Here is a 24,499-nt window from a genome sequence, read left to right on the forward strand (position 1 = left end):
TAGTCCTTATCTCCAAATATATTTACTTAGTCAGCTGATAGGACGTGCGCTCTATACTTAGTAAATGGCACTGGCTGCAGGTGCTTTGAGATAGTAGCTGACACCAGTTGTCAGTGCTTTAGTCTTCTGCTGAGGAAAGCTTGTGCAAAAGTGAGTGTCCATCACTAGTTGGTTGGAAATATACAAGCAGGTTAGAAGAGGTTTTTCATCTGCCTTCAAGGATCTTGTCTCAGTTATATCGATTGTTCTATATTCTTAGCATTTTGTAGGTTTAATTTGATATCTATATGCAATTGTTGGTTTTTTTCTGTTGACCGTTTCAATATGCTGCATTTATAAAATGCGAGTAAGTACTTTTCTGATACCTCCTACAGGTTTGTAGTCTTTAAAATGGAACAGTTCAACCTTTAATTGCCAGTCAGTATGGCAGAAAGGAGCTCAGACGAAGAGGAAATAACTCTTCCGTTCAAACTTGCCTCACCTAGAGGACAGATAGAAGATTCATTAACTGGTCTGAAAGAGCCAAATGCGAATGCTAGATATATCTCCAAGTTACCCAGTCTATACACTAACGAACCGTTAAGCAAGTATGTAAGTGGAATAGTTCAAAGGAAGAGATCGATAGTTTCTGATCTTTTCGGTTTGCAAGTTTCTTTCAGGGCGCTGATATATTATTATAAAACACAGTCTAAAAATTAATTAACTAATTTATTGTATGATTATTTGAAAAAAATGGGTTTGTCGTTGATTTTAAAGTTGTTATTTTTGAGGTTATACAAAAGATAGAACTAATATATAAGCGCACAAATCACTAACGACATAGATTTTTTCCTTAGACTTGTTGTTGTTTTTACATGTGTCATCATTAATTTAATAGCTTCTATTCTATGTACTTGCTGAAATAAGTCAATGACAGTTAGAGTGAATGCGTCTACCACAATTCTGTTGACAACCTTAAACTCATAGTATTTATATTTTGTAGAGTTCAGAAGGGTATTATAGCCTTATTTCAGAAGAAACCATTAGATGAGACCCTCATCAACCTCAACGTGCGAGTCAGAGCACTGCTCAAGCAAGATGTTGGAGACTTCATTGTTCCTTACTATGAGGTGAGCAAACAAATTATCAGTGACCTGTTGGCCAAGAGGAGATAACCCTTGGTCAATAATATTTTTTCATTTTTTGATCTCTCAATTGTTAAGGTTACCTTCACAGATTGGGCTATGTTACTGAATTGACAAAAAATTATTATGCTGTTAGGCCATGGCAGCTCTCAGCCTCTTAAAGTCAGCGCTCTTAGCTGACTTTGCCTACTACCTGTGCGTAATACTGAAGGGCATAGCCATTGATCTAGTCTGTATCAGTACTGCTAAGTGCCTGACATAGGTAGTAGATAGATTAGGCCAAAACATGTAAATATACATACATAATATGCTCGTGTTTTTTATAAACAATTCGTTATTGTTTAAATGCCTTAATCAGAAATGAGTAGGATATAGCAACAATGAAGTCTAACCATTCCATAACTTATAATTTAGATAGATACGTAGACATTAACTTTACTTACACTGGTGAATGTCGTTTAAAACAAGTTAGACAATCAGACAAAATATAATAAGGTAAATTCAATTATGTGTATTGAGAGAAATAAAATGGGAAATGAAATTTGAAACAATAAATGAAATTAAATCTTAAATATGTATTGAAGATACCTGTATGTATAAGTGCATGACAAATAAGCTTCATAAACAACTAGTTTTAAATATTGTCTATAAGAAATTCTTTTACAAATTCTTTTTGAAAATAGCTTTTGAAAATAAAGCTGAGACCACACCATTGTAAAAATAATGGGATAAATAACAGAAAAGTTTAGTTATGAAAATTTCAATGTATTTTGTTGAAATGCATGCATACCACATGTAGGTTAAAACAATTTAACCTTTTGTACATGCAAAAAGGTTTGTTCTACTTTTACTCATGGACCTCGGAGTTGTGTTTGCATGTTTTTCTGTGATGTCATGCGTGTAACACATAGTACAATATGAACTGCTTAACTTAATATGAGTAAAATTTTAGTAACTGAAGTTTCCTTCAAGTAAATATATTCGTGACAAGTTGAACAGGAAATATATTTTTCAATCCTTTGCTACTGTGGTTAGATTTTTATGTTACTTTTAAGAAATATCTTTTAGAATACACAGTCTACAATGGATTATCAATAAACACTGACAACATTGTTTATTATGCTTCACACTTCATCTTGTACTAGTTTATTAAAAGAAAAACTTTACTAAAAGACAAATACGTGCCCAGACTTGCCCAAAATGCTATAAATATCAAGTATATATAGAAACTTATGGAACACGCAGAAATAAACAAATACTTTCGTTTAAAAGTTATAATGATGAATGTTGTATATGTTAATTAAAAATAAATTTCCTGTGCAAAAAAATGTTTTTTACCCGTGCAACACAAGGCATTCATCTAATCATTGATATAATATGTTGGCCAAAACAAAAATTACCAGAACGAATCAGCTATGGTATTCATTGAAGATTCTTAGCCTGTGCTCAGTCATATTGATAAAATGCTGAACAGTAGCATAATGTATGTTTTTTCCAGGAGAGGATATTAAAGAAGGGTATGTTTATACTCAAAGAGGAAATTAAACACGACGAGGGAGAAAACCTCTTGATAGAATTAACTGAGATGTGGAATTACTTCTACACCGAGCTGCTGCCGGCAGTACAGGTCATCCTATATGGAGTTAAACCGGTAAGTGTCTTTGACAAGTTCTGCAGATACATTCAAAGGTAGTCTTTAAATATACTGATTTTAATCTTATTATTTAACAGTACAGAAATTTGACGATCAGAGAACGAACATTGATCTCCTTTCGTGATGAGCTACTTTTGAAGACAGAAATACGAGGTAAAATTTCTTTCCTATATTCCTATTTCCCAGAACAACTTATATCAGACACCAATATAATGAATATATATATTGAATATATTTTTTATACCAAGAATCAATACCAAGAATGAATATATTTATATATACATGTGTATATATATATATATATATATATATATATATATATATATATATATATATATATATATATATATATATATATATATATATATACACCAACCAGGTATAGTGGTGGTGGACAAGGAGAACAAGAGAGCTACTATAATAGATATAGCAGTACCCAATGACTACAATATAGCCAGCAAAGAAAACGAAAAGGTAGAGAAATATCTCCCTCTTGGAGAAGAGATTGAAAAATGCTGGAATGTAAGAACAACTGTAATCCCAGTAGTCATTGGGGCACTGGGCGCAATAACACCGGCGCATAAAATGTGGCTTGCCCAGATACCAGCAGCAATCAACTCAGGTGAGTTGCAGAAAAGTGCGCTATTGGGAACAGCTAAGATCTTGAGGCGAGTGCTCAAACTCCCAGGTCTCTGGTAGGAGACCCGAGTTAGAGCAGAAATTACCACCCATACGGGTTAACCGGGGCGAGGAAACAGTTTTTAAAAATACATATTCTTGACCCAAAAAACCACTTACACCATATATCAGACACCAACACCTTGTCAATCTACATTATAGGACAGAGTTATATAAAACGAGCTTTTTCAAAACACATAATTTTACTTTATTATTCTTTATTTTTGTTTCATGGTCTAATCGGCATTGAGCGGCCTTGACCTTTGATAATAAAGTTCATTTCTATCAATTTATAATAACTACCACCCAAAGTATGGGTAAAGAAATTCCCTCTTAACTATGTAACCGTAGTTTGACTCTTAACTTTAAATTATAAACCAGAATGGTTTTGAGTTATGTGTTAGACTGATCAGAGCAAACTAGTAGAAACTAACATATTGAATCTTATATGGCTGCTAGAAGCACTTTAGAATGGAAGCTTTTAGTCTTCACTAAAGTTTTTACCTGCTTGCATATTGTCTTGCTCAATACTACAGTTGACCGATGTTAAATCCTTTGTAGTTACTTAGTGACCTTCCTTAATGCCACCAGAAACTAAAACATATAACCTGTAGATTTGGTGAAGCTTATAATAGCTTTCGATTTAACCAATGTGTATGATCGCTAATAAGGTAGCTGATGTCTATGAAAGGTAATAATATATGTAGGAAAAGTTTATTAGTCTATGAAAAGCAACATAATAGAGTGATGTTTCATAATTATCTAGTTAGCCTGATGGAACCGTAGTTATTGGTTTGGCATCTGCAGTCCAGTGATGGGGGTCAGTGTGGCTGCCCTTTAGCGTTCCTGGAATTCATGTCGAGTCAGGATGGCCTAATCCGTCCTAAGCAATAATAGTTGCCGGCGTTGAGTCATAATCTAAGGTTTTGCTTAACTCATAGCGTGACGTTTCTCTAGCTTTTGTAGAAGGCAGCCAGGTTTTAATTACTACTGTCAATTATTAAGTTGTCAATTACCATGGGATTATTTATTAGAGATTACAGGTTAGTTGCATATGCTGTTTTATTATAGCATATTATAATATTGCTTACTATTATTTACTTGCTATCATACTGTAATTTTTCATATTTTATTGCATTCATAATTATTGTGCTCAACGAGTTGGTGTTGGGATAGTAATGAAATGTTCTTTAAGGTTTCACGATACTCAATAATAATAAAGACCTGCATAATAACCAGTGGAATCACCTCACTTATAATCCTATGTGTTGAATAAAGTTGAGAGTTTTCAACAAAACTCTATATTTTATGTGTAAGAATATTTTTTGTCTAAAAAATTCAAATTTTTTTATATCATAGAGATTTAACAGTTTGCTAATTTAGAATGATTTATTATTGTCAAATGTAGCAGGAAAACCATATATATCAAACACGATTTGGACTAGAAGTTCAAATCGCAACTCTTCTACCATAGTTGCAACTAGAAGTTGCAACTAGAAGAGATCTGACTAATAAACAAAGGAGATCTGAATCATCAGTTGTAAAAACCATTTACAGCATGTTGGTTTTGTAAATAACAATCAATACTGAGGAAAATTTTACACAAACTAGCACTAAGATTGAAAACTTTCTATTTGTTGCGTATTTGAGAAATTTTTTAATAAAAGCTACCGCAAGAAAATATATTTTAGATATATTCTTTCACTATATTTAGTTGTGTAATTCTATACATTCTATAACTCATGAATGTATAATGTGTTTAATAAACTGTTTATAAGTTTTTTGATTAATAAAGAGTTATTCATCTGCTAATAGCAAACATTTTACTTTCTGTGAATCATGGAGTTTGCCTTATGTTTGCAACTAGTAAGTTAGTTACAGTCTTTGCTCTACAGGTAGCATTTTGCTGATATCCAGATCAAAGCAGCAAAAAGCAAATTTACAAGATGATTGGATAGACAGCAGAGTAGTCGCTGCCATTGAACAGATGTTCCTTGTTCTATTGGTAAGTCAGATGTTCCTTGTTCTATTGGTAAGTTAGATGTTCTTTGTTCTATTGGTAAGTCAGATGTTCCTGGTTCTATTGGTAAGTTAGATGTTCCTGGTTCAATTGGTAAGTCAGATGTTCTTTGTTCTATTGGTAAGTTAGATGTTCCTGGTTCTATTGGTAAGTTAGATGTTCCTGGTTCTATTGGTAAGTCAGATGTTCTTTGTTCTATTGGTAAGTCAGATGTTCCTTGTTCTATTGATAATTCAGATGTTCCTTGTTCTATTGGTAAGTCAGATGTTCCTGGTTCTATTGGTAAGTCAGATGTTCCTGGTTCTATTGGTAAGTCAGATGTTCTTTGTTCTATTGGTAAGTCAGATGTTCCTTGTTCTATTGATAAGTCAGATGTTCCTTGTTCTATTGGTAAGTCAGATGTTCTTTGTTCTATTGGTAAGCCAGATGTTCCTGGTTCTATTGGTAAGTTAGATGTTCCTGGTCCTATTGGTAAGTCAGATGTTCCTTGTTCTATTGGTAAGTTAGATGTTCCTGGTTCTATTGGTAAGTCAGATGTTCCTTGTTCTATTGGTAAGTCAGATGTTCCTTGTTCTATTGGTAAGTTAGATGTTCCTGGTTCTATTGGTAAGTCAGATGTTCTTTGTTCTATTGGTAAGTTACTTGCACATTTTTATAATGAATTTCAGTGCTTTCTGTTAGTCATTCAGCAGTACAGTTACAGTGATAAAGTTTTAAGAATGGAAAAAAGCGCTTCGCACTGGATTTGAACTCGGAACATCTATATATGCAGACAGTCGGGTTAACCATATACATGACATTTCTTTCCCATGCTAGAGCATAATAAAACACATACTTATAGCTATAGTACTATTAGTCAAACTGACTAATAGTACTTTCATAAGCTGCGCTTATGAAAGTACTATTAGTCAGTTTGACGTTACATGTCGTTATTATTTGTCATTACACGCTAAAACTGGCATTATGGCTATTATTATAGTAAAGGTTTAAATTAGCTCAAGTTACTAGCTTACCAATGATATACAATGATATTACCAATATTACCAATGATATTACCAATGATATACAGACCCCATGTGGGGGCCGTATATCATATATCACCAAGTATGTTACTCAAGTTCAGAGGTTAACTATTTGATTACTCATGCAATGTCGGGCATTCAGCATTCAGAAACTTATTTTTCAAACAATCGGTTCATAGATTTATAATTGTATTGCTTTGTCTGCATTTTATTGTGTAGTAATTTAAATAGAAGGATAAACTGGTAATTAAAAGATTGCATTTTTCTGCTAAAATGTTTTTTTTACTTAGCTTTTGTCAAATATAAATTATTTTATTATTAAAGTTTCGAATAACTGTTGTTTATAATTTTAACTAGAGAATAGGTGTCTGCTGAAAGATTTTCTTGCAAGAGCAGACAATTTCTATTGCTAGCACAATTTATATCTTTCTGCTTGTAGAATAATCCTTTGTGGAAAAGGATTAAAAGGATTTAATATCTGGTAATTGACATCCGAATATTGACAGTTTAAAATGCTGTAAATGTTGTAAAACACAAAACTCAGGGTTGTGTTACCCAGCTGTAAATATCAGTCTTCGTCAAATGTTTAACATGTGCCAAATTTTAAAAATAGTTTTATCTCATGAACATCTTTTTTAACAGTTAGTATGGCTTGTCAGATTTTGTTTCACCACAGAGTGTATCTACTCCAGCCCACAAACAGTATTATGAACTGGAAACACTTGCTGCGCAAGTCATCAGCCCTCTGATGACAGCGAGAGGAGTCTATTATAACGGGAGGGTGCCCAAGCCCATCTCACCAGCTTCTGCACGTGAAATGAAAAGAGCTCAGTCTTCAGGTATACTAAAATATCTCTTACTAGTTGACAGTGAGTGAGAAATGATATATACACTGGTGTCCTAGTAGTTTCAGAAATAGTATTTAGTACACTGATTACAACTTGTGACAGACATCAGGTTTAGTCATGGAGCAAAATAGTTCTGGTTGCTGATCTCTCTGCAGTCTCTTTACATATAAATCTCTATATTCACAGTTGATCTGTTCTGATGTTTGCTTTCCATGTCAAAACCAACAGATGTTGAAAAAAGCTTTTTTAAATGAATTCATTGCATTTTGCTCAATTTATTGTAAAGCTCAAAAACTAGTAGTGAGCAGTACTCTAAGTGACTTCAAATTATTTCTGATACCATTTAAAAAAATATATTATGTAAAAATATGTAGAAGCGTTGAAATTAAAAATCTAAACTGTATGTAAAAACAAAAGTATGAAAAGTAATAACCAGAATTTTTTTTACTGTTGTGTTACCTTGAATATGTTTTATTGTTGTTTTACTATGAAGATGTTTTGTTGTTGTCTTACCTTGAATATGTTTTATTGTTGCGCTACCTTGAATATGTTTGTTGTTGTCTTACCTTGAAAATGCTTTGTTGTTGTCTTTCCTTGAATGTGTTTTGTTGTTGTCTTACCTTGAATATGTGGGAATGAAAGTGTAAAGTCAGCAATGGGTCAGTTTGATGGTAGAGTGAGTAATAGGAATGCACAGAATAATTCACTTGAACTTTTAACTTTTATCACCTGTTTTACATTTATTAACAAAACTGTAATGTATCAAGTATTTTCATTGTTGTTTGACAACTACTTCGTATGCCAAAACAAACCTTGATGTGGTATGATGAGAAATCCGTGTGTATCCGTGGTAAACTGAGTACACATATAACTAACAAGGCTACTGCTGCATTTTTAAACTCAAAACCTAAAAAATCAGAATCAGACACAGCTAGTCATTTCTTGTTGACTCTTTTATTTTACATTTTCTGCTTCAATGAATAAGACAAAGTTTATTTTTATTGGTTTTGGCTGATTAAAGTTGCTTATAGGTGAAACAATCTGTTAATATCGTGTCGTTAATATCGTGTCGTTAATATCGTGTGGTTAATGTCGTGTTGCTAATATCATGTTGTTAATATCGTGTTGTTAATGTCGTGTTGTTGATATCGTGTTGTTAATATCGTGTTGTTAATGTCGTGTTGTTAATATTGTTTTGTTAAGATCGTGTTGTTAATATCGTGTTGTTAATATCGTGTTGTTAATATCGTGTTGTTAATGTCGTGTTGCTAATATCGTGTGGTTAATATCTTGTTGTTAATATCGTGTTGTTAATATCGTGTTGTTAATATAGTGTTGTTAATATCGTGTTGCTAATGTCGTGTTGTTGATATCGTGTTGTTAATATCGTGTTGTTAATGTCGTGTTGTTAATATTGTTTTGTTAAGATCGTGTTGTTAATATCGTGTTGTTAATATCGTGTTGTTAATATCGTGTTGTTAATGTCGTGTTGTTAATATCGTGTTGTTGATATCGTGTTGTTAATATCGTGTTGTTAATGTCGTGTTGTTAATATTGTTTTGTTAAGATCGTGTTGTTAATATCGTGTTGTTAATATCGTGTTGTTAATATCGTGTTGTTAATATCGTGTTGTTAATATCGTGTTGTTAATATCGTGTTGTTGATATCGTGTTGTTAATATCGTGTTGTTAATGTCGTGTTGTTAATATTGTTTTGTTAAGATCGTGTTGTTAATGTCGTGTTGCTAATATCGTGTTGTAAATATCGTGTTGTTAATATCGTGCTGTTAATATCATGTTGTTAATATCGTGTTGTTAATATCGTGTCGTTAATATCGTGTCATTAATATCGTGTTGCTAATATCGTGTCGTTAATATCGTGTCGTTAATATAGTGGTGTTAATATAGTGTTGTTAATATCGTGTTGTTAGCATCGTGTTGTTAATGTCGTGTTGTTAATGTCGAGTTGTTAATATTGTGTTGTTAATATCGTGTTGTTAATATCGTGTTGTTAATATCGTGTTGTTAATGTCGTGTTGTTAATGTCGCGTTGTTAATATCGTGTTGTTAATATCGTGTGGTTAATGTCGTGTTGCTAATATCGTGTTGTTAATATCGTGTTGTTAATATCGTGTTGTTAATATCGTGTGGTTAATGTCGTGTTGTTAATATCGTGTTGTTAATATCGTGTTGTTAATATCATGTTGTTAATATTATGTTGTTAACATCATGTTGTTAATATTATGTTGTTAATATCATGTTGTTAATATCATGTTGTTAACATCATGTTGTTAATAGTATGCTGTTAATATCATGTTGTTAGCATGTTAGCATATGTTGTTAATATCATTGTGTTTAGCAGAATATTTTATGTAGAATTACTAAATTTCAGGTCATTTGAATCATGATACTTGTTTTGACTAAAATGTGCATTTGACCATAAACATTTAAACATAAAGATAGAAAAATACTGATACTTTCTGATAAAATCTATTAAAATTTTGTTTAAGTTCATTTTTAGATTATTAAGTAGGGTCTTGTATGTTGAATCATTAAATTTCAGATAATTTGAAGAATCCATTTTTTTGTAACTCACTACAATGTACAGGTGTATTTCATCATGGCTCAAATGTTGTTTAGAGTTGGTGACCAATAAATTGAAGACTTCTAGAATGATCTGCGCAAAAACTGATAGCTGAATTTCTCAGTTATTCTATTGAATATAACAGAGTCAAGGTTTGCCTGTACTATAATATACTCAACAACATGTCAGCTTATTTAATAGTATTATTACAAATACTATTAAAAAACATTTTTTTGTAACTTTATTTTTGATGCATGTAAATAAGTTAAAGCAAAGATCCATGTCTTTTTTTTACAGCAATAGAGCGAACATCACCAATTTTTATTTTCATCAATTTATGTTATTCGATAGGAAGCCTAAGGTTAGAGGGAGAAGCAAAAGACAAAACTCTTACATTGCCCAGAGCCATAGTGCCCAAGCATGCTCGACAAAGGAGTACACCGGCTTTGCTTCTCAAAGAACTGTTTAGCACAGGAAATGAGTCGACACCCATCCTTCGTAGCAGAACTCAATCCCAGTCTGATATTCTATAGCATTTCAGTATTATCAATTATTTTTTAGTTTGGCTTGTGTGAATGAAGCTTTTTTACCTAATTGCGAGCAAAAATATAAATGATGTTTAGCAAACACAGACACAAACTTCATATCTTAGCTATAATACATACCCATCTGCTGTATCATAAAAACCCAGATTGCCACCCGCTTACTGCTTCATAGTTTAAAAGCATTATTGCTCAGTGTTTCACGTGTAAATTTTGGTTTTTGGAACAAATCTGAAAGCTGAAGATGAAATATGAAGATCATGCATTTCCTGCTGAGCATTCCGCTTAAAAAGCCACAAAGGTTGGGCTTGATAATGCAACTACGCATTTGACTAATAGTGAGGTCTGTGCACAAACTTTTTAGATACTACACAGTCTGCATTGCATGTACATGCACAGCGAATATAAGATATGTCGTGGGAGTTATCCTTTCTTTGTATTTATGCGTTACATTGATGGAAACAATAAAGGGTTAATTTTGCTCACGCCAAAAGCCAAACTTTTCACGTTGACTGTAGTAAATGTAAATTGTGTTTCAAAATTTGGTAGCACTACAGTGTATTGTAGCTGTCAAAGGGTAAAAAGCTTACTCAGGCATCACATGATTATGCACGAGAGGCGCTTTAGTGCACCGATTGATATATTGCGCCGAAATAACGTTTTTATTAACTGTTATGGCTCTCTCGCCGAGTCTTGATTTCCGTCATGGAGAAGTCGCATATAAACAGAAATGTGCGATTTGACTTACGAGACAGGTTTATCGATCAGCTATTAGATACAAAACAGCGTTTGCTGTTTGAACCGTATTAAAGTTTGGAATGCTTGTCAGCTAATTGTACAGAGCACTGCATTTTGTCTTCAAAAACAACGAAAATGTTTTGAATAGCGTTTTGTCTTTATATATTTCATTAGTGGTTGCTCACATTAATTGTTAGTTGTTGTTGGAATAGAGTCTGTCAATGTAAGGATTGAGTTGTTTTTTTATCAACTTAGTAGTAATAGTATTGTTAGATGTCTGCAGTGGTCTGTATCGTCAGCCGGTAAATGATTAAGGTTTGTTTAGAGGTAGGTACAAGCTTCGAGAACTTTGTATCAGCGTCGTCAAGGGGTTCCGAGTATCATCAGGTGTCACCAGCTGTTAGCTTTGGAAAAATTGTAAATTGTTTTAAGTTGTTAGTAGGGTAAAAAGAGTTCATGGACATCAAAGGCGCCCAGTCTCAATTAAAACAGAAAATACAACAATTAGAACCGACATTGCATAATACCGGCTTCATTATTTTGACGTATTTATAAAATGCCGACAGGTGTCATGTTTAAAACCAAAAAGTTATAAGAGTATTGTGATATACTAGCAATCATTCATTCGTCTTGATTTCTTCGCCGAAACACGAAGATGGTTGAACGATTTTTAGCACACTTTAGGCCTATTCTTAACTAGTTTTCATAAAGCTTTTTAGTGGCCTCGTCTTTTGTTTTCTGAAATGCTATTTGAAAAGTCCTTATCCGGGCTATGACTAAAAATTACACGTACAGCTTGAAATTAAATGTAAAACCACAAACATAATTAACATTAACAATAATCGTTAATCATTAACATGATTAGTAAATGCCAAGCTATCCGGATCTCCAATGAATCTACATTGGCTTGCAAATACTATATAAATCAAATTTGTCTCGTATCTGTTCAAAGTTTTACATACTTGGGCGTTGTGATCAGCTCAAACCTTGCATCAGACCTTCACATTAACCATATTTGTGCTAAAGCCAATAGCACACTCCACATGCTCATGCGATCCTTGAAATCAGCTGCTACTAAAACAAAATTTGTTGCCTATTTTACTATTTGTCGTCCCATTGTTGAATACAGCTCAGTAGTGTGGTCGCCATACATTCAAAAGCATATAAAACAACTTGAAACGATAAACCGTAAAGCATATCGTTGGGCCTCCCGCAAAAATCACTAATCAAATGGATATGGATGACTGGCCTTGTCTTGAATGGCGTCGCAGACTTACTGACATAGCAGTAAGGGAAAAAATTCTAAGTAAATCTGCTTCAGTGGATACTGAATTTTCTGTGCTGCATTGTGAGGCATACCCGTCTACTCGTGTAGGTGGAATTAAATCCCACATAAATACAGAGACTAAGAGAATCTTCTTCTTTCATCGAACTGCACACTTATAACATATTGTCTTGTTTTACAGTCTTTAACCACTTGTATACTAGTCACTAACACCATTTGGCAATCTAAAGTTTTGAAAAAACTATTGACCCTAATCTCTAGTTCTATAGGATATTACAATAAGGCTTCTGCACAGGAGCGGATGTGATTAATGAGAAGAAGAAAAGTACAAAAATCGTCAAATTGTTAGTTCAAGATAACTTATCAGCTTTAACGGAAAAAGACGAAGAAGCATCTTGTTGCATATACTTAGGTGCAAAATGCTCGATTTTGTACGCTTGCTACCCAATATGCCTAATATGTAGTTCTATTTTAATCATCAGTCTTTCTTATTACACGTGCATTTTTGCATGTGCAAAAATCTGTTAAACTTGTCGTGTGTCGACATGCAGGTTTCAGAGGTATGAAGTTGATTTTTGGCAAATTATGTTCTAATAAAAGGTTAAGAGTATGTTGCTTTACTTCTTTTAAGTCCTTAAGACTTGACAAGTAAAAAAATTAAGTAAGACTTAACGAGCACTCAAGTTCGTAAGTGCTTGTTCCAAAAAAACGACATCCTATTGAATGTTAGAAGCTTTACTAAAATTGAAAATCAAATAGGTAACCGATCTTGAGTTTTTCGTAACTTTCTCCAATTTTTATCAATCTTTTCAATTAGTTTAGTAACCGCAGATCAAACAGTAAAAACTTTTAGTGATAATCTATTGCTGTTAGCAGTAATTTTACCGTTGTAAAATGTTGCTTTTAGTTTAACACTATAGTGTATCAAGTATCAACTACTTTTAGTTTAACACTATAGTGTATCAAGTATCAACTACTTTTAGTTTAACACTATAGTGTATCAAGTATCAACTACTTTTAGTTTAACACTATAGTGTATCAAGTATCAACTACTTTTAGTTTAACACTATAGTGTATCAAGTATCAACTACTTTTAGTTTAACACTATAGTGTATCAAGTACCAACTACTTTTAGTTTAACACTATAGTGTATCAAGTATCAACTACTTTTAGTTTAACACTATAGTGTATCAAGTACCAACTACTTTTAGTTTAACACTATAGTGTATCAAGTATCAACTACTTTTAGTTTAACACTATAGTGTATCAAGTATCAACTACTTTTAGTTTAACACTATAGTGTATCAAGTATCAACTACTTTTTAATCATTTAGAGTGTCTAAGATGGCTTGCTTTCATACAATATCAAAGCTACTTTAGCTGCATAGCTTTTTAAATCCAAGCTTATCACTCATCAACAACAGGCTGTTAAACAGGCTTTATATATTATCCGGAGAAGAGTCACAATTCTTACTAGGTTTAAAACTTATATCTCAATTTTTCAGATGTTTTGCCTTGTTTGATTATGGTATCTACTATTTTGAGGTTGCTAAATGGAGTATTCTTATCGACACTATTTGACTGAATTAGGTAAATCTCTTTCATTTGGATTTCTACAATGTTGGGTTTCACTGTATAAGCTTGCACTGTTGAGTGTCTTGTTGTGTTCGATGGACATTCGTCAAAGTGTATGATGAGTGACCTAAGCACTTCCTTATCTCTCTACTGGGTTTTATTGCCAGCATACGAAGTGTTTGTTTTATCAATTCTGTTGGCGGTGTGATTTATGCGTGTATGAAGGACTTATTGGTATAGATGATAAGAAATGATTTTGCTATGAGACAGAGCACTGTGTGAAGTTTATTGACAAATGTTTATCACTTCTTTACTCTTATATATGTTCAATCATTTGAAGCGTAATTTCTAAGCTGTCGACGCTCCATTCTGATTGTACCGTAAATCCCGAACTCAGTGATACTGTATAGTGTGGGTCAGTCCACATTAAATTAACAAAACTATACAGAATGTAATAATATCTGAACACTTTTGCATGGTAATCAGGTTAGATTAAGTCTATCGATCAACTTGATGAAAGCGCCTTCATCTGACCAGTTCCTCTGGCCTTTCATTTAGCCCAAAAATTGATCACATAAAAACAGTTTTCACTGCAACCAATTAGGTTAATTTTTATTCCTTTTATGTGTAAGGTGTAACACTTTTAGAATCTTCTCTAGAATGAGTTTTATCATGGTTTGCTTCTGTCATGGAATACCTGCTGAAATGAAGATCTTGCCTTTATCCGACAACATCATAGGCTTGATAACCATGTCACTGAAGCCCTATCTTGATAGAATCTGTCATGGCAGGGTGAAAATGCAAACCTTTTTTCCAACTTTGCAGTTTTCAGGAAATGCATCAGCGCATTACCAACTTATCGTCAGTTGCAGCCTCATAGAATCCTTCGTTTTTTCGTGACGTCATTCTATCGTTGTCTTCCATCTTTATGGACAACTTTTATCATTAAAAACACGAAGCTTCTGCAATTAATTATTGCAAACAATTCTTTTGTTTGCAAATTTTTTATTTTAGTATCAAAACAACACCGAAAAGTACTATTATTCAGGAGAATGATGATCGTTTTCTACAAAGATGGCGGCTTTTTCGTGGACGAGTGCATGTGCAAACAAAGTGATGACATCAAAAAAACGATGGATTGTTGTTGGTTTATATCAGGCTTGAGTTTTGTCGATCACCTAAATATTAATTTTGCTATAGTCTTACCATTGCACATTCAGAGATGATGACTGTCATCATATGGCAAGTAAAGCAGTATATTAGCGATTTAATGTCACATCAGCCTCATATAGATGGAATTGGTTGTGTGTTATTACTGTTATATCAGACTCGAGTTTGTCTGATCACTTCAATACAAATTTTGCTGTAGTCAGTCAGTGCCCAATCTCATCCGTGCGTATTCAGAGATGACTGTCATATTATGGCTTATTAAATGTGCCGTATTATTATTAGGCTAATAATATCATGATATCAGACAGATATCACACAGTTAGATTTTATCTTCATGCTTGTTGGCTTGACTTCATTGAATGCGTATGGTTTTGTTAGATGAATTAAGACAAGGACAAAAGCTAACATGCAAGAACCTGCCTTTCCACGATTCCTCCAACTCCAGGAGAGAGTTAAATCTCTATTCTATTCCTATGGATTGTTCTGTGCCACTCATCAGGTTTGTCTTCAAAGTTTTAGTTACTCCACTCAATAAGTTTGTGTATAACATCTGTCGTCTATGGCAACTTTTAAAGCAACTTCTAATCTTTTTTACATGTAAAGCAGTTCAGGAAATGCCGTCAGTTCTTCACAGAGGTTTTGGCTATATGTAGGTTTCATTCTTGCTGTTTAAATTTGGCATGCCAATGTTCTCCATACATGAGAAAAATGAGTTTTTTGATATTTTTCAGGATTTTTTGGCGAATTGGCACGACTGGATTAATAGTACATGAAACAAGAGCCAACATGGCTGAGATTGAACCATTTAGTAGGATATTTCAGACCATCTGACTTTTCTTATACGCGTATTTAAAAAAAATCAATTGATCTGCATTTTATAACATCATGGTTGAATATTATCAGTTGCATCGTGGATTTAAAGTTACGATATCACAAAGCTCGAAGCTACATGCAGCTACCCTATAACGTTATGGAATTTAAACTATTTAGTTGGTTTCACGTCTACTTTCTGCTTAATTTGTAAACAATGACTACAATTCTAGCAGGTAGCATACAGCTGCAGGTATGAGAGCTAATGAAACTTGGAGCTATGCTGTTTTGTGACTCTGTTTGCAGGTTAGCACGATGCTTTTTGCTGTCCTCTCGGTTCTGTTCATTATTTATCCTCTGAAGGACACTCCCATCCTTGGAAATGTCTTCCAAGCGCACACGACTCCCATTTCCAACGATGGCGTAATTAGCACCTCATCTGGCCCGAGCTGGTACACAGGCGAGCCTGTAGGTTAGTTTTCAGTAATTGACAGGGTGAGCAAGGTGACTGTCCCTGACATAGTACTTAGGTTTGTAATTAGTAATTGAGAGGGTGAGCTAGGTGGCTGTCCTTGACATACATGGTTATACTGAGTTCAAAATCATATGGTCTCTAAGCAAACTTGACCATGTTTGTATGATAATCTGCATGTTTCAGGATATGTTCAGCAGATTATGGTAAGGTCGACAATAGGACCCTTATCCGGTCGAGGTTTACCGGAAGACGATTCCTACCAGGCATTGCTTCTTACTGCCTTCAAAATACGAGAGCAGATTAACCAGTTGCAGGTCAGTGAATCCTTTGTTGGAAACATTAGACTCCATATTCATTTGCTTCAGAAGCTACCCTAGGAATATCCATTGCTGCTCTATCTGTTGGGCCATTTATTGAGGTCACCATAAACTAGTCTGTTTTGGATTTGCAAAAGGATTAGTCTTTGTTGTTTTACATCAACAACAATATTCTTCATTGGAAGTCTGATGCGTCCTCAGCCAGCTTCGCTGCCGTGCTGCCATATTGCATGGTTTGTCTATGTCTACACATTGTACCATTTTGAAATGCAACTGCAAGTATTAGTTAGAGGTGATTTACTTGTTTGGTGGCAGTTTTGAAGGTAGAAAATTTGAAATTAGCCTCGTCTAAAGAGTCATATAAATAATATAATCATGTTATGCAATTTATCTCAGACCTGATAAGTTTCAAAGTGAGTGATACTGGAACTAAACACGCAGGCATTTTAGTCTGATAATAAGCTCATTCCATGATCTTCCACGCGCACAGGCATTCGTAGAATGTTTTTATCTTTCTAATTATGGATCATCTAAGTTATTATCTAATAATCTCAAATGATGTTTCTAATTGTCACAAACGCTAAACAGTTCCATTTTACATTAAAATATACAAATACATCTTAGCAAAAATTTGCAAGTTTAAAAAAAAAAAAAATAATATGATGATGCACGGTGAATCGTCTATAAATAGACGATATAGCAAATTTGCAATTCTGAATCGTCTAGTGATTTTGGAAATTGTGAAGCTCTAGTAAAAGTTGAACTTCCTACACGTTGACTAGTAAGTTGAAGTTTATTCTGTTCAATTGATCTGTAGGTGGAAGATGCCTCTAGAGGTAAGATAACTGTCTCAGACATTTGTCTAAGGATTGCCGAACCAGATGTCGATGATAGGGAAAGAGATCTGCTGCCGCAGTTTGACTGTCTACTCCTCTCACCAGCTAGTGTCTGGAAGAATCAAATACAGGTATTTTCTATTCATTCAGTTATTATCATGGGAAGAATTACTTAGGGTCATTTTTGTTTTTCACAAATTGTGATTTTAACCATTTTCATATTGAAGAATTGAAACATACTTTTGCTGTTGGAGTAACATTCGTTGAAATTTTTTTTCACGAATAACTCATGTAAGGAATCGTTTTATACTCATATATGTAAATCTCATTCGTCGTTCGGTCTGTCCAGATCCGCTTCATGTTGGATTTGATCTCAGATCCTCCCATTCATCAGACAATAACCTAACCAATTGAGCTATGCGAGGTTCAATAAATTCATTAGGCGATATGAGTCATTATCTTGGCTGAAATATGCATAGCATTCTATGTTACGCAACATCAATAAAGGTTGCTCTCACGGCTCTTTTTAGTAAGTTTAGCAATACGGATAGTAGCTTATTCAAATTAGTCATTGGCAATGTACCAGGCTAATGGCAAATGGCGGGCAACCACATTCCCTGCCACTGTTTATAAGCTGTTTTTTTAATATCTGTGCAACGCCGGGCATTTGGCTAGTCTATGATATTTGTTATTACCTTTTACATAGACATTACTACGTTCTACAGTGTTAGACTGGGCTTATTTAATGTTCGAATACATGGATTGCTCAAAGTAATTAGTGTGTCACTTTTTGCAGGTCTTTGAGACTGATGAGGATGTGGTTGGCACGGTTCATTCTCTTCCTCCACGCACCCGAGAGTTTCTACTTGGAGTGCCTTGGCTTGATGTTGGTTAGTTTCTGTTATTTCCTTCTGAAGCTCTGACGTGTTGAGCATGGTTCATTAATCTTAGTGATTCGGTAGTTGGCTTCTTTGATCAGGAAACAAATTTTGGCTGCAATCTTCATTTTATTGATTGATTGGAACTCTCTTTGGTGATGTTTAAATTCACACGAGCAACGATTGGTTAAAATAAACTTTTCAAGTTTTTACGGTTGAAATCTAAACTCAGTAAAGTACGAATAAAATCAAATTTAAATAATTCCAATTCTTTCTCTGTTCTAACTACCTTCTCGTAATCCTTATCATTATATATAACACTAGCGCCCTGGTAGTATAGCGTGCTGTGAAAAATCGTCAGATATGCAGGTAATGCACATCGAATAACCATCTGCACAATTATTCTGAAATGCAAGAAGGCGGTCGATTAACACAGGTGTTAGAGTGTTGGTTTTTCAAGCACGATAACGTGAGTTCGAACCCTGTTTATAGCAATCTTGTATTCTGATCTCCTGACCTCTAGCCCTGATGACAGCTCTTTATTATAGTAAATACAAGCCAAATGACCCAATGAATTTGAGTAACTTACCTCGTAAGCTAGTAGTTTAAATCTTTACTACTAAGACAATAGCGGTGTTTTAAGCCAGCTCAATAATAATCATCACGTTACGCGATGAATAATGTGATCACAATCATTCATCACTACGGTAAGTTGAACAATCGATTGTAGTGTATTGGTTTAGATCGCTGGTCTTCAGACCTGGAGGTAATGAGATCAAATCCTGTGCAAAGTGTAAGCTGTAGATAAACAAACACTGAGTATTATATATATAGACTAGCAGAATGCCCCGCGTTGCATGGGTATTAAAAACAGCTTGTAAACAGTGGCAGGTAATATAGTTGCCTACTACTTGCCATTAGCCAGGCACATTGCCAATGGTTAATTTGAGTAAGCTAGTATTACTAAACTTACTAATAAGAGCTGCAAGAGTAAGCTTTACTGACATTGCACTGTAACGTAATGCAGGCTCGCTATGGATATTTTACTTGACATATCGACTCATATCGCCCAAGGAATCCATCAATCTCGCGTAGCTCAATAGGTCAGCATATCGCCTGGGGAATAGGATGTTCCGAGATCAAATCTTCTGCGATACGGATTTTTCATTCCAAGATTTTAATTGTTGTTGCTGGACAGACAGATAAATACTTAGATGTATATATATATATGTATATATATGTATATATATATGTATATATATATATGTATATATATGTATATATATATGTATATATATATGTATATATATATGTATATATATATGTATATATATATGTATATATATATGTATATATATGTGTATATATATGTATATATATATGTGTATATATATGTATATATATATGTGTATATATATGTATATATATATGTATATATATATGTATATATATATACGTATATATATACATATATATGTATATGTATATATATATATATGTATATATATATATGTATATATATATGTATATACATATATGTATATATATATGTATATACATATATGTATACATATATATATATGTATATATATATAGATTTAGTTATTTCACCGGATTGCTATCGAGCACCATAAACTTTCAATTCACCCGACTTCGTCGCAATACGATTAGATTGGGGCCTACCAACTTTTAAAAACTTGTTTAACTCAATAAATCTTGGTTTCTGTCTTCTTATTTTTGTTTTGGCATGTGACGAAAAACATCATTTTGTTGATGACTACAAATCCCATCACAAAGTAATACATACAAGTAATGGTGCGTTTACACTGGCCGATTTTGTCACCGACTTTGTCGTGCACAGACAAATTTGATGAGTCGGTGTCGGTAGGTGTGAACAGAAAGATCGGTGTCGGCACCGATCTGAAAGTCGGTGTCGGAGAAGCCCAGCAGTGCCCGGTTGCACCGACAAATCGGACGCTCATCAGCCAATCAGAAGCTAGGAGCCTCTGATTAAATGAGCCTAGGCTTTAATGACAGTGCTAAGTTTATGAAACGAAAGGGCTAGGTTTAATGAGAGGCTAGGAGACTGTCATTAAACTTTCCCTCGTTCTCTTTTTGATAGTGAACCAGCATGGCTAGCAACGATGTGAACGCGAAAGCACCAAAAAATGAAGTTAGTTCTTTTATTTAAATTAATTAAAAGTGAATAGCCAGTTGTACGACTACTACTAGTACTGCTACTAGTTCTACTACTAGTACTACTGTAAAGGAATTTGCCGGCCCTTACTTGGCACGATCTAGATTATGTCATACAGAAATAAATTGCGTGTGATTTCATTCAATGTTTTATTAGTGAAGGAAATTCACTAGCCGAGGAGCGTACGGCAATTTGCTCTGTCTACTAAGTGAGCGTTGCTCCCTTATATACAATAAAATTGCCCGTTCCGGCTAACGAGACCGAGTGAGAACACCGGCTAACAATGTTTAAATGGCCAATAATTAGGCCCGCTAGTGCGTTGATATGACAACATAAACGACGACAATTGATAGCATAACGAGTAACAAGGCCAACAATAAAAAGGGAATAAAAAGAAAATAAAAAGGACAACCCATATAATAAAATATTTACAGACATATAAAATATATACAAACAAATAATTACAAGAAGTGTAAAGTGTTGGCCCGGCGTCCACCACACAACTACTACCACAAATATACATTCACCATTCAATCTTCTTCATTATTCATTTTATTTATTATAATTACTCGGACGAAAGAACTGTACGTACAGTTCTTTGCTTGGACTTTCATTGCATCATCATTCATTCATTGCTCGGCATTCAGTAGTTGCTTCTAGCGATAGTAGTAGGAGCAGTAGTAGTAGTGTAGTACTAGTATATAATTTTCCACATCAAGCGCGTTGATTTTCATGTGTACTCGTCTTCGCGTGGTCGGGTGAAGGTCAGAACGGCGAAGCGCTGTGATTGGCTGTTGGTACCGACAAAAATCGTTTGATCGTTGCAATGTAAAGGGGGAGTCGGTGTCGGCACCCATACGTGAAACGTCTGAGGTACCTGTCTGAGTTGGGGTATTGGCACCTAATCGGAGTCGGTGTCGGCCAGTGTAAACGCACCATAAGAGTAATACATGCAAGTAAGAGTGATACAACTGTTGTTATTTTCATACGTTGACAGGGTTGAGGAAGCTGACCCTGCGTAGGAGGACTGTACAGTATGCTGTCAGTATTGTCTATAAGACCTACAACCCTGAGTATACCGACAAGCTGACTCAGCGACTCCTGTCTCTTTACCCTCTCAGTTCTGTCAACTTCAATGCCTCAAATGTCATCACCCATGTCAGGTTTGTGTTTATATGCACCGGATAACTTTATGTAATGGATAACTCTATGTTCCATGTGACTGTGTTCTGTGGCATTATGCTTGGAAACTTCTGTATATTTTGTAATTGTACAGTTTTTTGTTGAGTTACTTTATGAATAGCATAAGTACATATACCAACTGGGTATATATACCCAGTTGGTATATACAACATATACCAACTGGGTAGCTCTATGGACAGAATAATTCTATACGAATGCCTCATTTGCGTACTGGGTAACTTTATTATTATGTACAGGTTAATGCATGTGCTGAACTTTGTCATTTGGTATCTCCATGCATTAGACATCTGCCCAGCATCGACCTCAAATACATGGAATTATTTCACGTACTATGAAACTTTATTGTTTGCCAGTATATAAAGAATATGGTACATTATATAATCTGACAGTAGCTTTACACATTGGATTCTATCTGTTTGTGCGTTGAACATTACTTTTTTATACATTCAACTCTTGTCATCCTGTATTGTGCTACATCAAACTATGTATTAATATGCAGTTACACCACTCTATGAATTACAACATATCACTCTATGCACCGGTCACTGTGTGTTGTAGCTACAAAGACAGGACTGTCTCCTACTTGGCTGATTACACCCCGCTTATAGCTGCGTACCTTCTCCTCTTCCTCTACATCTATTTCTCTGTGCAGAAGATAGAGATGGTAAGTCGAAACTCAACCTCTGTTACTTTCTATAGGCTTGTGACAAACCCATCTTACGGCAGTAAATACACGATCTCAAAACTTCTTCCACAGCAACCACACTGCATCACGAATGCTAGATGGTCTAGAGTAGATGGCACTGCGGATTCTAGGTTACACAGTTTTACTGGCAACCAATTAGTGATGCTGATTGGATGAGATTTGATCATTATGTAATTTCTTAACTTGATAATCTGTAATGACCATTACCAGTGTGGTTATGAGGGCGAAGGAACTAGTGATGCAATGATTGTAGCTATGGCCCCTGGTAAACTAAGAATTGTAGCTATGACAACTGGTAAACTAAGAATTGTAGCTATGACAACTGTCAAACTAAGAATTGTAGCTATGACAACTGGTAAACCAAGAATTGTAGCTATGACAACTGGTAAACCAAGAATTGTAGCTATGACAACTGGTAAACTAAGAATTGTAGCTATGACAACTGGTAAACTAAGAATTGTAGCTATGACAACTGGTAAACCAAGAATTGTAGCTATGACAACTGATAGCCTATGGATTGTAACTATTACAACTGATAAACTAGGGGTTGTAGCTATGACAACTGATAAACTAGGGGTTGTAGCTATGACAACTGGTAAACTAGGGATTGTAGCTATGACAGCAACTAGCTATGGCAGCAACTAGCATTCCATTATTATCCACTCAGGTCAAGTCAAAGTGGGGACTCGCACTTTCTGCTGTGGTCACAGTGGTTGCCTCTCTTCTCATGAGCATCTCCATATGTGGCATGTTTGGAGTTACACCCTCCGTTAACAGTGGAGAAATATTTCCTTACCTCGTTGTCATCATAGGCTTTGAGAATGTTCTTGTGCTGACCCGGTCTGTGGTGAGCACCCCTCTAAACCTCGAGGTTGGTGGCTACTGTCTATTTCATTAGCGTGTCCCACACTTTGTATTTAGGTTGTGTACCTTAGTCTATTTTAGTCGAGTCTCTGAGAAAATGGCAATAAAGGAGATTCAATTGTTTACCAGTCATAATTAAATGTATAATGATTTTATATTCTGTTTTCAGTAGTACTCACAAGATCAATGATTTTAGTACTGTTAATTTATTAAAGTTTGCATAGACTTTTTACCAAGTTTTTAATGTTATATGTGCTTCAGTGAGTAAAGCTTTCTTCCCAGAGACAGTAGTCTAAAAATTTTTAAGTGTTTTAATTTTTCAAAGTTCTCAGTAATTCTATCAATTGGAACATGGTAGGTTATAAAGGATGATATATAAGGCCTGTAATTAAGTTGGCTTCCCTCCGATCCAGTTACTGACCCATATAACTTGTTACACCCATATTTAAGGTTGTTTATGGTCACCTACCTTTACCATAAATTCAAATAAAAAATTCAGAAAAAACCAAGCATGATGGTTTGTAATAGTATACTATGCTGATTCTAATCTGAGATAATGTACGGAGGTTAGCTTCAGGTCAGTTATGAGTTTTAGCCTGTAAATTATTTGTCAGGTCAAGTTTAGAATAGCAGAGGGTCTGAAGAAGGAGGGCTGGTTTATTATCAAGCATCTCTTCACTGAGCTTATAATCCTCATAATTGGGTGAGTTTACTCTATTAAGGTATAATCTCTGCTTGAGCTCTCTCTGTGGGTAAACACTCCATGAATGGGTGTTTGATAATAATTGTATAGCTGCTCTGTTATTAGCATTCTATGTATTTGCTGGATAAGTGTGTCTTATTGACATATGCAAACTATAGTTTGTTCATTCTCGTTGTGTACCCATGCACCAATACACCATGTCCATTCTATTCACAGCTTCAACATTCTTTACTTGTATACTCATTTCATTAATACCCTTTGATAGGTATGC

The 24,499-nt window shown here is 34.5% G+C and overlaps 2 protein-coding genes across 2 annotated transcripts in view; both read left to right on the forward strand.

The window, feature by feature from the left end:
* The first annotated feature begins 423 nt into the window (after window positions 1-423).
* Window positions 424-10,462, forward strand: LOC137404853 (proline-rich protein 5-like). Its single transcript, XM_068091080.1, has 7 exons — window positions 424-587; window positions 983-1,109; window positions 2,623-2,775; window positions 2,856-2,931; window positions 5,352-5,461; window positions 7,175-7,367; window positions 10,311-10,462. The coding sequence occupies exons 1-7, from the start codon at window positions 424-426 to the stop codon at window positions 10,460-10,462; spliced, it is 975 nt and encodes a 324-aa protein (XP_067947181.1).
* Window positions 10,463-11,208: 746 nt separating this feature from the next.
* LOC137403768 (sterol regulatory element-binding protein cleavage-activating protein-like) overlaps window positions 11,209-24,499 on the forward strand; it is a 31,015-nt gene continuing 17,724 nt past the window's right edge. Inside the window, exons 1-10 of the mRNA XM_068089802.1 lie at window positions 11,209-11,282; window positions 15,618-15,738; window positions 16,356-16,521; window positions 16,708-16,838; window positions 17,659-17,808; window positions 18,474-18,567; window positions 21,750-21,915; window positions 22,514-22,619; window positions 23,329-23,532; window positions 24,140-24,228. Of these exons, the coding sequence (XP_067945903.1) occupies window positions 15,646-15,738; window positions 16,356-16,521; window positions 16,708-16,838; window positions 17,659-17,808; window positions 18,474-18,567; window positions 21,750-21,915; window positions 22,514-22,619; window positions 23,329-23,532; window positions 24,140-24,228 (1,199 nt within the window). The 5' untranslated portion in view covers window positions 11,209-11,282; window positions 15,618-15,645. The remainder of the gene's footprint in view (window positions 11,283-15,617; window positions 15,739-16,355; window positions 16,522-16,707; window positions 16,839-17,658; window positions 17,809-18,473; window positions 18,568-21,749; window positions 21,916-22,513; window positions 22,620-23,328; window positions 23,533-24,139; window positions 24,229-24,499) is intronic.

Source organism: Watersipora subatra, chromosome 9 (genome assembly GCF_963576615.1).
Source record: "Watersipora subatra chromosome 9, tzWatSuba1.1, whole genome shotgun sequence".
NCBI classification, from domain to species: domain Eukaryota; kingdom Metazoa; phylum Bryozoa; class Gymnolaemata; order Cheilostomatida; family Watersiporidae; genus Watersipora; species Watersipora subatra.